Genomic DNA, 14,299 nt, shown 5'->3' on the forward strand with positions numbered 1-14,299 from the left:
CCTGCAAAGCCAAAGGACCCAGGTTCAATTACCCAGGACCCACATTAACCAGAAACACAAGGGGCGCATGCATCTGGAGTTTGTTTGCAGTGGCTGGAGGCCCTGGCACGCCCATTCTCTCTCTCTCTCTCTCTCTCTCTCTCTCTCTCTCTCTCTCTCTCTCTCTCAAACAAATAAATAATTTTTTAAAAAGTAATATAGCTGTATAAAATCCATATCATTATGCAGGAAGAAAAGCCTTTGTCCAGTTATAGAAGGAACTACACATACTACACATAGAGCAAACAGTTACCATCTTGTGACCTTTCAAGAAAGAAGAATGGCCCAAGGGAAGGAAGGCATCCCACGGCTCTGGCAGTCACCAAACTGAGGGAGGGATTCTGTGCTTCCACATACTTCCTGTGAGAGACACACTCAGATCTAGACTGGGCAGGGAAATGTTTGAAAACATCTGAAAGTATGGACAAAAATGCAGAAACTGGGTCTGGACTCTCACCTATGGGTAGTGTACCAGTTGTTTCCTCACTGGTGAAACAAAATACCCAATCAGAAGCAGCAGCTTAAGGAAGGAAGTGGTTTATTTATTTTCAGCTTACAGTTATCAGAGAAAGGGCCCATTACAGCGGGGAAGGCATGGCAGGCCTGAGCAGGAAACCCACATCACATCGTCACATCAGCAGGGATGAAGCAGAGCAGGACAGCAGAGCACATGCATACAAGGTGGCTCATGCATCTGGACTTCGATTACAGTGGCTGGAGGCTATGGAGCACTAATTCTCTCCCTCATTTGCTCGCTCACTCGCTCTTGCTCTTGCTCATTCTCATAAAAAATGGCCAATGTGTTGGGCCTACCTCAAAAGAAAAAAGGCTTGGGTAGTTCCAGCCCTCCAGCTGTGCTTTGGGACAGGATCTACCCAAGCTCACACCTTTCCTTGGTAGCATCTCCAAAATCCTGGGGTCTCTATTGCAACCATAGGTTTACTTTTCCAACTTCATGCTATGACCTCTCAGGCCATCCTTGAAGAGACTTTGACCTTGTTTCACAGTGCTCCACCTCAGCAGCTTTCTGGATCCATGGTGCAATTCGTGACATTCATCTTTCATCTTTCGTTCTTCCGAAGCAGATGCCACATGGACAACATGACCAAGTTTTTCTGTCAGATCAGGAGGAGCCCTGGCACCCATGAAACACAACTGTATTAGCCTTTGTTTGCTAACCTTAAGGAGAAGAGAACTCCTTCATTCTACCTTCAGGCCTTTTCCTTTCAAAGTAATTTGCATTCTTACTAGCTTGAGCCTTCAATGGATGGGTTCAGTTTTGTCCTCAGGGGATCCTTCCTATTGTCCCAGTAAAGAGCAGTTGGCTTATTTTCAATAGGGTTAATCTCCTTAACAATTGTAGCTCAAATAGCAGAAGCTCCTGTGTCAAGGACTTCAAACTTGCTTACATTTATTTCTGTGCCAACCTTTATTTTCTTACACCTTTCTGCTCTGAACTTTTCTCTCTTTCATTGTAGATATGTATAAGAGCAGCAAAGAGAAGCCAAACTATAGATTCAAGGCTTTTTTGTTTTGAAATTTTCTCTACCAAATGCATCCATTTATTTTTTTAAATATTTTATTCGTTTACTTAATTATTTCAGAGAGAGAGTATGGATGTGCCAGGGCTGCCTGCCACTTCAAACAAATTTTAGATGCATGTGATACTTTTTGCATCTAGCTTTACATGAGCACTGGGAAATTGAGCCCTTGCCATCAGGTTTTGAAAGCAAACACCTTTAACCACTGAGCTATCTCTCTGGCTCCTAATCCATTGCTTTTTTTTTTAATTTTTATTTATTTATTTGAGAGCGACAGACACAGAGAGAAAGACAGATAGAGGGAGAGAGAGAGAATGGGCGAGCCAGGGCTTCCAGCCTCTGCAAACGAACTCCAGATGCATACACCCCCTTGTGCATCTGGCTAACGTGGGACCTGGGGAATCGAGCCTCGAACCGGAGTTCTTAGGCTTCACAGGCAAGCGCTTAACTGCTAAGCCATCTCTCCAGCCCTAATCCATTGCTTTTAAATTCAACTTTGCTCATGTTCTAAGGACAAGGCAGAATGCAGCCAGATTTTTTTGCCAGATATCATATGAACTGCCTCTATCCCAGTTCCCAAGAAGCCCTTCTTTCCCCCTGTGAAACCTCATGATTCAAGCCTCCATAGTCCACATTTCCCTTGGCCTTCTGGTCTTTCAAATGCCCACAGAATGGTCCATTAAGCTCTGCCTATAGCATTGTAAGTCTCCTCTAGTTCAAAGTTCCAAATCTTTCTATATAATTCCCACAAACCACTTCCACAAGACTAAGAGCCACATGAGCAGGATTATCACAACAACCCCACTTCACAGTACAACGCACACTGTATAAAGTCACTTTCTTTCTCATCACCGAGACCAGAAACAGCTTAAGGAAGGAAAGGGTTTAGTTTTAGTTTACAGTTTTGAGGTTTACAGCTTCATCATGGCAGGGAAAACATAGCAGGCGCATGCAGCAAACATCATAGCTTCATGCCACTAGGGAAACAGAGAGAGAGAGCCATTAGGGTTGGGATGCAACATCTCAAGGCCTGCACCCAGGAGTAAGCTTCCTCCAGCAAGGATCTACCTCCTTAGGGTTCATAAGCCTTCCAGAGCAATACCGCCAACTGGAGATTATGTATCAGACACACCAGTCTATGGGGGGCATTTTACATACAAACCACCACAGGCAGAAACCGAAAGGCTACGTAGCATGCATCTAAATCCTGATGAGGTGGAGACATTCAGGTTGGCCTGGGAGGGAAGATCAGGATGGAAGGGTGCCTGAGGAAGGAAAATGAACACATTTTCCCTTGTGTGCGTAGATGCCTTTGGAATGATACTTGAGTGTAAAGTGACGTAGCTGTACTCATGGATCGCCCTCCTGCAGTCTGTTACTATTTGGGTTAGCAGCAAGCGTCAAATCCACACTAGAACACCAAGAGATGGCCTGCTGGAGTCTAGGCTTTAGTGGGATCTCACTAGACCTGGGGACCCCAGTATCTTTGCTGGGTATCCCTGGGAATATCCCTGAAGCTTTCTCCATTTGTGCAAACTTTTCTTACAAGGGTTCCCTGTGGCTCTCATGCTAACCCTTTGTGGTGGTTTGTTTGATTCAGGTGTCCCCCATAAACTTAGGTGTTCTGAAAGCTAGGTTCTCAGCTGATGGAGATTTGGGAACTAATGCCTCCTGGAGGCAGTGTATTGTTGGGGGAGGGCTTATGGGTATTATAGCCAGTTCCCCCTTGTTAGTGTTTGACACAATTTCCTGTTCCTGTTGTCCACCTAATGTTGGAGAGGTGGTAATATCCACCCTCAGCTCATGCCGTCATTTTCCCCTGCCATCATGGAGCTTTCCCTGGAGTCAGTAAGCAAAAATAAACCTTTTTTCCACCAGCTGCTCTTGGTTGGGTGATTTCTGCCAACAATGCAAACCTGACTGAAACACCCTTCTTCCTGAGTGATCTGGGGATTGACTGTTTCTTCACAATGTGAATGACTCTGCAGCTTATAACTTTACTTTCACCTCACTCCATCCTCAAGTCCTGTGACTCTATAAAATGTACATCTGGGGCTGGAGAGATGGCTTAGTGGTTAAGGCATTTGCCTGTAAAGCCAGAGGATCCCAGGTTGACTCTCCAGGACAAGCCAGATGCACAAGGGGGCACATGCATCTGGAGTTCGTTTGCAGTGGTTGGAGGCCCTAGTGTGCCCATTCTCTCTCCCTCTCTCTCTCTCTCTCTCTCTCTCTCTGATGCACACACACAAATAAATAAATAAAATATTTTTAATGTATATCTATCCCTGTTTCTAATGACTGTCATCTCTAAGGACTTATACTTGATGCCTACATTGATGGTCCTTGGCCTGAACATTTGCAATAGTCTCCCTGCCTCCAGTAAGGTCTGTCCAGTTTGCTGTGAGTGATCCTTTTTATTTTAATTTTTTTGTTTATTTTTATTTAGTTATTTCAGAGTGACAGACAGAGAGAAAAAGAGGCAGATAGAGAGAATGGGCACACCAGGGCCTCCAGCCACTGCAAATGAATTCCAGATGTGTGCGCCCCCTTGTGCATCTGGCTTACATAGGTCCCGGGGAATCGAGCCTTGAACTGGGGTCCTTAGGGTTCATAGGCAAGCGTTTAACCTCTAAGCCATCTCTCCAGCCTGTGATCCTATTTTTTAAAGAGAGAATGCACATTCAGTAGGCTGCTAGGATGACTTTACTGTACATCCATCTAGGTTCTAAAATTCAGATATAAGTTCATGATTCCTGTGCCTCCAATTTTTTTTCCCTGTCAATTGCTAGGAAGGAATACTATACATTAGTGGAGAGATGTTGGTGATAATGTGAACACTTTTTTTTTAAAATTTTTTGAGGTAGGGTCTCACTCTGGCCCAGGCTGACCTGGAATTCACTATGTAATCTCAGGGTGGCCTCGAACTCATGGCGATCCTCTTACCTCTGCCTTCCAGGATTAAAGGCATGTGCCACCATACCTGACTTAATGTGAACACTTTTAAAAATGAACTTTACATGAGGCTTTCACTGAGCCCCTGAAATCTTCCAACCCTTGATAAGTTTCCCTGTGAATTGCACTGGTCTCTGTTCATGTGTGACCTCTCAGGACACCCAGTTCCCAACAAGATAAACAGGAGTAGCCCCAGTGCTGAAATGTGATAAATAAAGGAATCTTAAAAATACAGGCCAGGGCTGGGGAGATGGCTTAGTGGTTAAGGCACTTGCCTGCAAAGCCTAAGGACCCATGTTCAACTCCCCAGATCGCACGTAAGCCAGATGCACAAGGTGATGCGTGTGCGCAATCTCACATGCACACAAGGTGGGACATGCGTCTGGAGTTTGATTACAGAGGTTGGAGGCCCTGGTGTACCAATTCTTGCCCCCCACCATCATAAAAAAAAAGGCCAGTCTGTTGGGTTTGCCTCAAAAAACAAACAAAAACAAAACCAGTCCAGAGTATGAGAATATATCACTGTTTGTCCTATAGTGTCCCTGGAGAGTGTGTAAGCATTGGCCTCAGAATCCAGCTCTTTTTATGAAAATAGTAGATCATCTTCTCAAGGCCACCTCACTCCCATTGTTCTAATTCTATAAATACCAAGAGGCCTTTTGTGGCTAAATTAGCTTCCCAGGTACCTTGATAACAGGATAGGATGGCGCTGGCATCCTAGTCAGTAAAAATGTAAGTCACCTCATGTTCTAGTCAGCACGCCCATGTTTGACTCACATAAGTCAGTTGTCAGGAACAGCTTCAACTTTGTGTGCACTGGTAAAATCAGTTTCATAGCCCTGTCTCTGGGCCCTGAGTAGACAACCACCTCCTTTAACTTCTTTCTCACTCCCTTTAAATGTCCTTGAACTATTTGGTGGGACAGTCACAATTCACAAAGCTTTTCACATGTGTTTTACCCAAGGCAAATATTCCCATTTCATCTAAGAGACAACTGAGGCCCACAGTAGCTCACAGGCTTGGTTGAGGACCCTCGCAGTCTGCAAGCTATGCATTACTTGCCTCATCTGCCCTTTAAATATCACAGTGGGTTAAACAGTTGCTATCAGTCAAAGTTCTTTGTTCTCCCCATTCCTTCACAATGTCTTCCAAATTCTCACATCAGATCAGGTGAAAACATATCTGGTCAAGATATTTTTTCCAGCTGAACTCACAGCCAGAGTTACCTCAAATGGGATAGGGTGGAAATTGCCAAAAGCGAGTCCCCAAACCAAAGCCGAGACAGGAGCTCTTGGTATTCCAAAGGAAGAACCACTGTATACCAGGGTGGTGAGTCTGCAGTAGTGATTAGGGGGACTTACACAAAGAAGGGCCCACAGTCTCCTGAGGAAGGCTGTTTCACCTCCACAGGGGAGTAATGAGTGGGCCAGGCTATCCAGTTTCATACGAGGGTTTGAGGAATTTGTTTCAGGGCAGGGGCCAGTTCCTACGTGTTTAGCAGAAGGATTAACTTCTCAATAGTCTAAGGCAGCAACCTAAACAGGTTTATCAGTGCTGGGGAATGTTGGAGGCTCAAGCCTACAGGGAAAACACGCAAGTGACTGGGTCACAGAGCAGTCAAGGCACTCTGTGTTCCACAGTCAGGACACAAGGAGGGCTGGTAGAACTTAGGAAGCCTGCCACCAGGCCATGAAAGACAGACCTCACCCAAGTGGCATTTACATATGACCCTTGTCCAGCGAGACCCTCCTGATTCCTCTTAGCCATGACTGACCCTGGAGCTAGGAAAACTCTTCCTAATTAGAAGCTAAGAAAACTAGTCCTCAGAAAGCTGACTGTTCGTGGTCTCAGAACCACTGGGAAACTGGTATTTTATTGCTTTTAAACAAGCATCTACTGAGCTGTCTGGAGCCCAACAAACAATGTGTAACATTAGCCAGCTCATCACCATTGTCGTTAAAAATGACAACAGTTGTTTACCATGTGCTTGATCGTGGCCATCCATCTTAGCCCTCACGATGATTCCCATAAGGGAGATGTTATTATCCCCAACACAGAGATACTGAAAACTGAGGTGCAGAGAGGTCTGCACCTGGTGCATTTTCAGCAAACTAGTAAAAGGTGATGGTAAGATTCCAACCCAACTATATCTGAGTTCAAGTGTCTGCTTCAGACCACTCTGCTAGGCCCTGGTACTACTTCCCAAGCTTGATCTGTGTTTTAAAAAAATAATTAATTAATTTTTTTTAAAAAAACCCTTCTCGAATTAAGCAAAGCTATCCCAACATTACTGGATGTCCCACATGAACAATTCCTTTCCCTTGCAGTACTTAACCCTTCTCAATGCTGGAAGCTCTTCCCACTTAGCTCATCCTTTTCCCACCCTCTGGGAAAGAGCCAGTACCCTAGGTTGCCACCCATGATGCCTGATCTGCCCTCCCCCACCTCACATTGCTGTGTCCCCAAGCTCCCCGATCCCCACACCACCCCCCCCACACACCCCATTCACAGCCCGCAAGGCCATATAAACAAAGGACATTAAACCTGATTTGAGAATTTCAAATGCAGTTTATTGCAGCAAAACAAGGAAACGGGGAGTTTTCAGAGCGCTCCCACAAAAGACAAACAACTGGCACACACCTTATGTACAAAAACCAAAAAGAGCACAGAGCTGCTGCGAAGACCTGGTAGTTGGGGAGCTGGGCAGAGCCCTGGGGCGCTCGGTGCCCGGCAAAGCAGCCCTGGGCCCGGGGCCCCGCTGGCTGGGTTACAGGGCTCTTTGAGATGCCACAGGCTGGGTCCCACTGCTGGAACTGTTTCTCAGGCAAAGCGCAAAGCGATCACTACGGATCTGAGGTCTTCTTCGCAAGCAGAGCAGAAAAGATAAAAGCGGGGGGCGGGAGGGGGAGGAAATAGGCTGAAACGTTGCGAATCACCATAGCTCTTTTTCTCCAATAAGGCAGGACCAGCTGACTTGTGTCATGCCTAGTGTGTGTGTGTGTGTGTGTGGTGGAGGTTGATGGAGAAGGAAGAGCTGGTGGGATGGCGAGCGCCCCTTTATCTGGTCCCCCGGGAATAGCTGGTGGACACAAACTTCACGCTGGAACTGCCACCCGAGGACTTCACGCCCCCGGAGCTGGATCCCCGGCCTCCCGAGGAACCCCCATAGCTGCCTCCCGAGCTCCCGCCGCCGCCAGAGCTGCGGCCGCCCGACATGCTCCCGCCGCCCCCGCCGGAGCCTCCTCGGTGGCCCCCGCTGCTGCCTCCGGAGCCATAGCCACCGCCGCCGCCGCCGCCGGAACCGTAGCTGCCGCCGCCGCCGCCGCCGCCACCGGAGCCGTAGCTGCCGCCGCCGCTGTAACCTCCACCGCCTCGGCTACTGCTTCCGCTCATGCTGGTGTGGCTGGTGCTCACAGCTGCGGAGAGACTCGCTTACCATCCATCCATCCATCCATCCATCCATCCATCCATCCATCCATCCCACTTCGTGCCCCACCCGGCAAAACCTGCGTGCGCCCTGGGAAAGGGGCTTGGACTTACACACGCTCACGTTGGGCGTGCACTCTCCAGACATCCTGCAGGAGAGAAAAACAAAGCTCTCACAACACTGCAGCTCCCCTTCCCCATGCTCAACCCCAGAAAGCGTCTCCAATCCCCTCCCCCCCCACACACACACCCCGCCCCAATTGTGAAACCTGCCTCCCAACCTGTCCGTTTTCTGGGACAGAGTACAGAGATCTCCATAGAAATCAGACAAGGGTCGTCCTGCCCGGGACGAGGCCCACCTCGAAAAGCACTATGTCAGATGGTATTTTCAAGCATAGGCTTCATCTCAAAGGGGGTAAGGGTGTGTAAGGGGTGGCAGGAGGGGAGATAGGATAAAGAGGGAACGAAGTCAGAAAAACTGAAGAGTGGAAAGAAAAGAAGAGAGGATCTGGAGAGATGGCTTAGCGGTTAAGCGCTTGCCTGTGAAGCCTAAGGACCCCGGTTCGAGGCTCAATTCCCCAAAAAAGAAAAGAAGAGAGAAAAGCAGCAAAAGAGGAAAAGGTTAAATCTGGCTCCCAAAATGAAAACAGGTCATGGCTCCCACCTGGAGCCCTTCTAGTTTTCCCAAACCCAGGACAAGTGGCAGCCAGATGGCTGGGAGTTCACCAGTCAGTCCCCCAAGGAAGAAGGGGATCGGTAAGAAGTGGTCACTCAGGGCCCCTTCCCTCCTCACCTGATCTCCTCTCCTTCCAGCAGGGTCCTGTAGGTGGCAATCTCCATGTCCAGGGCCAGTTTGGTGTTCATCAGGTCCTGGTAGTCCCTCAGCAGCCGAGTCAGCTCCTCCTTGGCCTGTGTCATGGCATCCTCCAGATCGTTCAACTTGCCCTGGGCATCTTTAAGGGCATTATCACCACGCTGCTCAGCATCGCTGATGGACTGCTGCAGGTTGGAGATCTGAGGAAAGAGAACCCAGCACATTAGACCTGCACATAGTGTCTTTTAAACCCAGCTTGGCCTTCCCATTACAAGTTGGCCTCTCCACCCCAATGGGGCTGATACAGTGAGCCAACAGAACCAACCACTGGACCTCAGGGACAGAGGATGCCACCGTCCTGATTCGTTGAAAAGACCTCAAGAGGGACGTAGCAGCCTCACCTGGGCCTGGCTTGGGGGCTCCTGCTACATGCCAAGTGTAAAACTCCAGGCTACCCTTCCTCAATCCTCACCTCCTTAAGTCTGCTTCTGGTCATGAACTAGCCCACCCATTCTGACCAGCATGTTCACAAAATTCCACATGAGAGCTAAATTCTAGAAGCTGGCATACTCACCAAAGTAAATGGTGGAGAATAATGCAGCCTTCGTCGGGATTGCAAGACCCAGAACCAGCAAAGCCTCCCCCTGCCCCATTCCAGGCAAGTGAGTGCTCGAAAGAGGAAGCAAGTACCTGCTTCTTGACACTGTCGATTTCGGATCGAAGCCTCTGGATCACCCGGTTCAGCTCAGAAATCTCCATCTTTGAGGTTTTCACACTGTCACCATGTCTGCCAGCAGTGACCTGCAGCTCTTCATACTAAAGGTGGCGAATCGCGTCAGTTAGATGTGACATCGGCGTGCTCGGGCACACAAGTACAGGGGCTAGCACAGGACAGCAAGGCAAGGCGTTCCGAGGGGCTGGCTTAGGCGCTCGGGCGCTCACCTTGGTCTGATAGAAGCTCTCGGCCTCATCCTTGCTCCTCCGGGCGATGTCATCATACTGCGCCTTGACCTCCGCGATGATGCCGTTCAGGTCCAGGCTGCGGTTGTTGTCCATGGACAGGACGACATTGGTTTCACTGATGTGAGTCTGCATCTGAGACAACTCCTGCAGGACAGAACAGTTTGGTGATTTACAATACTGAAAATTCCACTCAAGGGGAAGTGAGGCGTTGGAAGGAGCATTTCTCTTCTGAAGGACAGGTGGGGGTCAGGCCTCAGGGTTCTCCATTTAGGCAGCCTTGTTTGGAACTTGAGAGCTTACCGCCTGGTAGAGTGCGGTGAGGAAATCAATTTCCTGCTGAAGGTTGTCCACTTTGGCTTGAAGGTCTACCTTGGTCATATAAGCAGAATCTACATCCTAGAGAATGAAAGAAAGGATGACATCAAACCATGTTCTTTCCAGGATGGTCCCTCTTCCTCTAGCCATAAAGGAAATTTTTTTTTTTTTTTCATGTAAAGCTGGACTCTGGGGCCTTCTCCTCTTTATCAAAGATAGAACATAGTTCCTGACTGTTCCATCCTTTCATACGCAGAGAGCCTGCCCGGCTCACTGAGAACTTGCCCCTCCGCTTACTACAGAAGGTGCTAAGAAATATGGAGGAGCCAAGTACGCAGATGAGCACAGGTCCATGAAAAAGTAGGGGGCCAACAAAACTCCGCATACTCAGCAGGGCCCTTTCACTTTCTGCTCACACTGGGGAAGCTTCTATTACTTTAGTCACAGATGACTTCTGCCCTACACAACTTGCTCACCTTCTTGATGGTCACAAATTCATTCTCTGCATTCGTTCTCTTGTTGATCTCATCCTCATACCTGCAGAAAAGCACAGGCGACCAGGCCGTTCAAAGAAGGTTGAGGCCTGAATCCCAGCATTCTTGACTTAAAGTGGTGCCACCTGTCAGCATCTCCCTTTAGGAGGTAGGACATCTTGGCCACCTTTTTTTATTTATTTATTTTTTTTTTTTCTGAGCAGTAAAACCACTTAGCTATTTTCCATCTTCTGAGAAGATGAGGTGCTCTGCAAACACCCGACTCATTTGCATCTAACCTAAGGAATGTCAGAGCTACACACCAGATCACAGTCTTAGCCAACGTATGGAAATGTTTCACAGCAATATGCTTACTTGTTCCGGTAATCCTCTACCAGGTCTTGCATGTTCTTCAGTTCTGAATCCATCCGTGACTGGTCACCCTTCAGCTGGTCCACTCTCGATCTGAGGTTGCTGATAAATGACTCGAAGTAGGGCTCCAGACTGTGGGTCCGCGTGGAGGTGTCCACCTGCTGCAGCAGCTCCCATTTGGTCTGCAGCACCTGATTCTGCTGCTCTAGGAAGCGCACCTAAGAGCACAAGACTCATTGACTCCAGTGCAGGAATGGAGTCTGATGACCATTAAGGAAAATCAGTGCCTTAATGGAAAAGTAACTTCAGTTACTATTTGCTGGTCATGACAGCGAGAGAAGAAATAGGGAGGTGACCGAGGTATCATCATCTTCAGAACCACCCAGCTCGTGGTTAATGCACAGGAGCATTGGCCAGAAGCAGCAGTGCCGTGCCAACAGCAAGGCACATATAAAACTATAGTAAACATGCTTTGAAGGACATACACAGTATCTAAGAAATTTGCCCTCCAATGTTTTCACAGTTCAAAAGCATGTTGCGGGAGGGCGGGGGAGTGGTTGTGCCAAATTGATTTGAAGCTTATTGTGGAAAACCTTGGACTGCCATTATTGATGATTAAGCAGGAGCGTCAAAACTGGCTCACGGTTTTCCAGAACTGACACTTGGAATATCAGCACGGGAAAATTCTCCATCTTGATCCAGTACCCAGGGGAAACTCCTAGAGGGCGGGGCTCCCTCTCAGTAAAAGATGTCTGACATGGACTTAATCCATCCTTTCTGCTACATCACCAGCCAATCTGAATCAAACTTGGTTCCCTTTTTATTGCTAGGAGGACCCTTCCAGGGTCCTCGTTTGCACCTAAGAAAGTTCCATTAGCCCCATTTCTATTATCTTCACTCAATAAATGTGACAGTTCAGTTCAAGAGCTCAGTAAAAAGCAGGCAGAGGTGCTCAATCAGAACCAACCCATGTTTGGGTCCAAGAAAGAACTTAGTCAGCAGCATCATGCCTGACATACTTTTATCATATGTTCTGCAAGTCCATCCCACAAAATGCCCTTTCATTCATCACACACAGACGCACGAGGTTAACCCGCCAAGTCTGGCCGCTCTAGTCTCAAAGCCTGCAGGAGGGGAAAACTCACCTTGTCGATGAAGGAGGCAAACTGGTTGTTGAGTGTTTTGATCTGCTCCCTTTCTTTAGACTTTACTTTTTGAATCTCGGGGTCGACCTCCACATTGAGGGGTTGCAGAAGGCTCTGGTTGACAGTGACTTCCTGGATGCCACCAGGGGGGCGGACAGGCCCAAAACCACCACCAAATCTACCACCTCCAAATCCGCCACCTCCAAAACCACCTCCCCCAAAACCACCGCTGCCGAAGCCACCGCCACTACCGCCGCCGAAACCGCTACTACCGAAGCCGCCACCGTAGCCGCCACCGAAGCCGCCGCCGCCAAAACCACCGCGTCCAAATCCTCCTGCCACACTCATGGAGATACTCTTGCCACCTCCAAGGTTGACAAGACTCTGGCTTCCAAAGCCGCCACTGCCACCACTCCGACTGCCGCAGAACCCTCCTGAAAATCTCCCACCACCGCCGCCGCCACCGCCGCCGCCGCCGCCTCCACTGCGACGCATGGAGCAGCTGGTGGATCTGCGGTTGAAGTTGATGAGGCCTGCAGAGCCCGAGCTGAAGGCCCTGCCGCTGTGGCACACGGACCTAGAGCTACACTGTCGACTCATTCTGGCTTGGAGAGAAGCAGGAACAAAACTGAGACCAGAAAGAAGCTGCCTACTCCTCTGCCCTGAGCCCAGAGACACCCCCTTTTATACGGGAAGGAGCTCGGGCTGGGTCCTCCACAGTCAGCGCAGATGCAGTGCTGGATGGGTTTGGCTTGCCTGCAGCCATACAAGATTTTTACGAGCCTCAACAATACGATAAACACTACACACCTAGCTCCCAGGATGGGCTCAAGAAATTGCTGTGCAGGCAAGATTGACTTGTGTGGTAATCATTTTATCAGACGAGATCTCCCTTCATGCGTTCGTGACTTTGGGAAACTAGGACCCCACATTGGCTCCCTGCTGTTTCTTGGGAGGATTTCATAACCCCCATCGCAAAGGTATGCAAGTCCCCACTCTCACCTGGCCCTTGTAAGCTGCCTAAGTTCACTGGCTCATCAAGAGTAACAGGTGCAGCTCCTCAGGCTTAGCTTGCTACAGGAGCTCTCACACATGTCTGAGGCCTTTCCTCCGAACCCCAGAGCTCACCGAGTTACAACTCCTGACACGGAGTGAAGGTTTTAACAACTGAAGATGACATTTGTTTAAATAAATCTTTAAATGCACTGTACTGACTGGATGAGAAGGCTTCACCAAGCAAGGGAAAGACATGTTCTTTTCTAAGATTCTAAATAAGATTTTCTAAGATTCTAAGTTGTTTTCTTTACTCCAAGATACACTGGAACAGGAGACAGATATGAGAAGCCTAAGACAGAACAGCCAGCAACAGAAAACAGGTGGCATGCAGACACCAGTGAGCTAAGTAGGTACCTGGTCCATTTGGAAGAGCAAGGCGGGAAGGTGAGATTTGACAGATCTTCACATGGAGCTGGAAGGAGCAGTGAATATGGATGTGGAAGGGAAGAAGGGATGATATGGTGGGAATCTTGAGAGCCTGATCTGAGAAGTTCTTTCTGAGCTGATAATGATAGTGATGATGACAATGACAGCTAAAACACATCCAAAGCTGTACCAGAAAATGTTCACGTATAATATATATATGTGAATATTGAGTATATACATATGTCTGCATATGTATATGCTCAATTTTCACAGCAACTTCAAGAATGTTATCATTCTGTCCATTTTCTTTAAATGAAGAATGGAGGCATGAGGGATGAAGAGCTTGCCACATCTACACAAACAGTAAGTGACCCAGCTGGGATCTGAACTGAGGACGTTTAGCGATATACAACATGTAAGTTCCTAGCCAGTGTGTTGTGTATCAGGAATGTCTGCATGGAAACTGTGTTCACATTCTCCTGCCTGCAGTGGGAAAAACCAGCCAGTGAAGGAGGCTGTCTCGCTGTGGAGGTCTCTGGGGGCAGGACTGTTTCATCCTTTGAGTCTTTGGTCCCCGGCACATAAGCGTACTTGGGAAATATTCCTTCAAATCACTCTGAGGAGAGATTGAAGATGCAGAGCTCAGGGAGATTTGGCTTCTTGCCTAAGTACCCAGCATGCATTGCACCAGGCCAGGGTCCTTCCTAAAAAGCAGCACTTGATTGGTGTCAGTGGACAGTAATGACACTGGGAGCTGGAAGACCAGAACCCCACAGTTTATCACTCAGCTTTCTTAGAAGCCTGGCTTGCCCCTCAAGCTTGATGCAGACAGAGTGG

At 48.3% G+C, this 14,299-nt stretch overlaps 1 protein-coding gene across 1 annotated transcript; it reads right to left on the minus strand.

Annotated features, from left to right (window-relative positions):
* Positions 1 to 7,080: 7,080 nt before the first annotated feature.
* Positions 7,081 to 12,640, minus strand: LOC101596464 (keratin, type II cytoskeletal 1). The gene is made up of 9 exons (XM_004649871.2): positions 12,041 to 12,640; positions 10,899 to 11,113; positions 10,527 to 10,587; positions 10,036 to 10,131; positions 9,715 to 9,879; positions 9,463 to 9,588; positions 8,752 to 8,972; positions 8,073 to 8,107; positions 7,081 to 7,948 (listed from the first exon to the last, which is right to left on the minus strand). The coding sequence occupies exons 1-9, from the start codon at positions 12,638 to 12,640 to the stop codon at positions 7,590 to 7,592; spliced, it is 1,878 nt and encodes a 625-aa protein (XP_004649928.1). The 3' UTR covers positions 7,081 to 7,589.
* Positions 12,641 to 14,299: the final 1,659 nt, after the last annotated feature.

The sequence above is a fragment of the Jaculus jaculus genome, chromosome 6 (assembly GCF_020740685.1).
Source record: "Jaculus jaculus isolate mJacJac1 chromosome 6, mJacJac1.mat.Y.cur, whole genome shotgun sequence".
Lineage (NCBI taxonomy): Eukaryota > Metazoa > Chordata > Mammalia > Rodentia > Dipodidae > Jaculus > Jaculus jaculus.

What these genes read in the sequence shown, in the direction of transcription:
- LOC101596464 (XM_004649871.2), bottom strand. Translation starts at nt 12,640, where the DNA reads ATGAGTCGACAGTGTAGCTCTAGGTCCGTGTGCCACAGCGGCAGGGCC. An exon ending in GTAGAGGATTACCGGAACAA is followed by an intron (nt 10,588 to 10,898) that starts GTAAGCATATTG and finishes GCTTTTCTGCAG; the next exon opens with GTATGAGGATGAGATCAACA. An exon ending in CACGCCCAACGTGAGCGTGT is followed by an intron (nt 7,949 to 8,072) that starts GTAAGTCCAAGC and finishes GTCTCTCCGCAG; the next exon opens with CTGTGAGCACCAGCCACACC.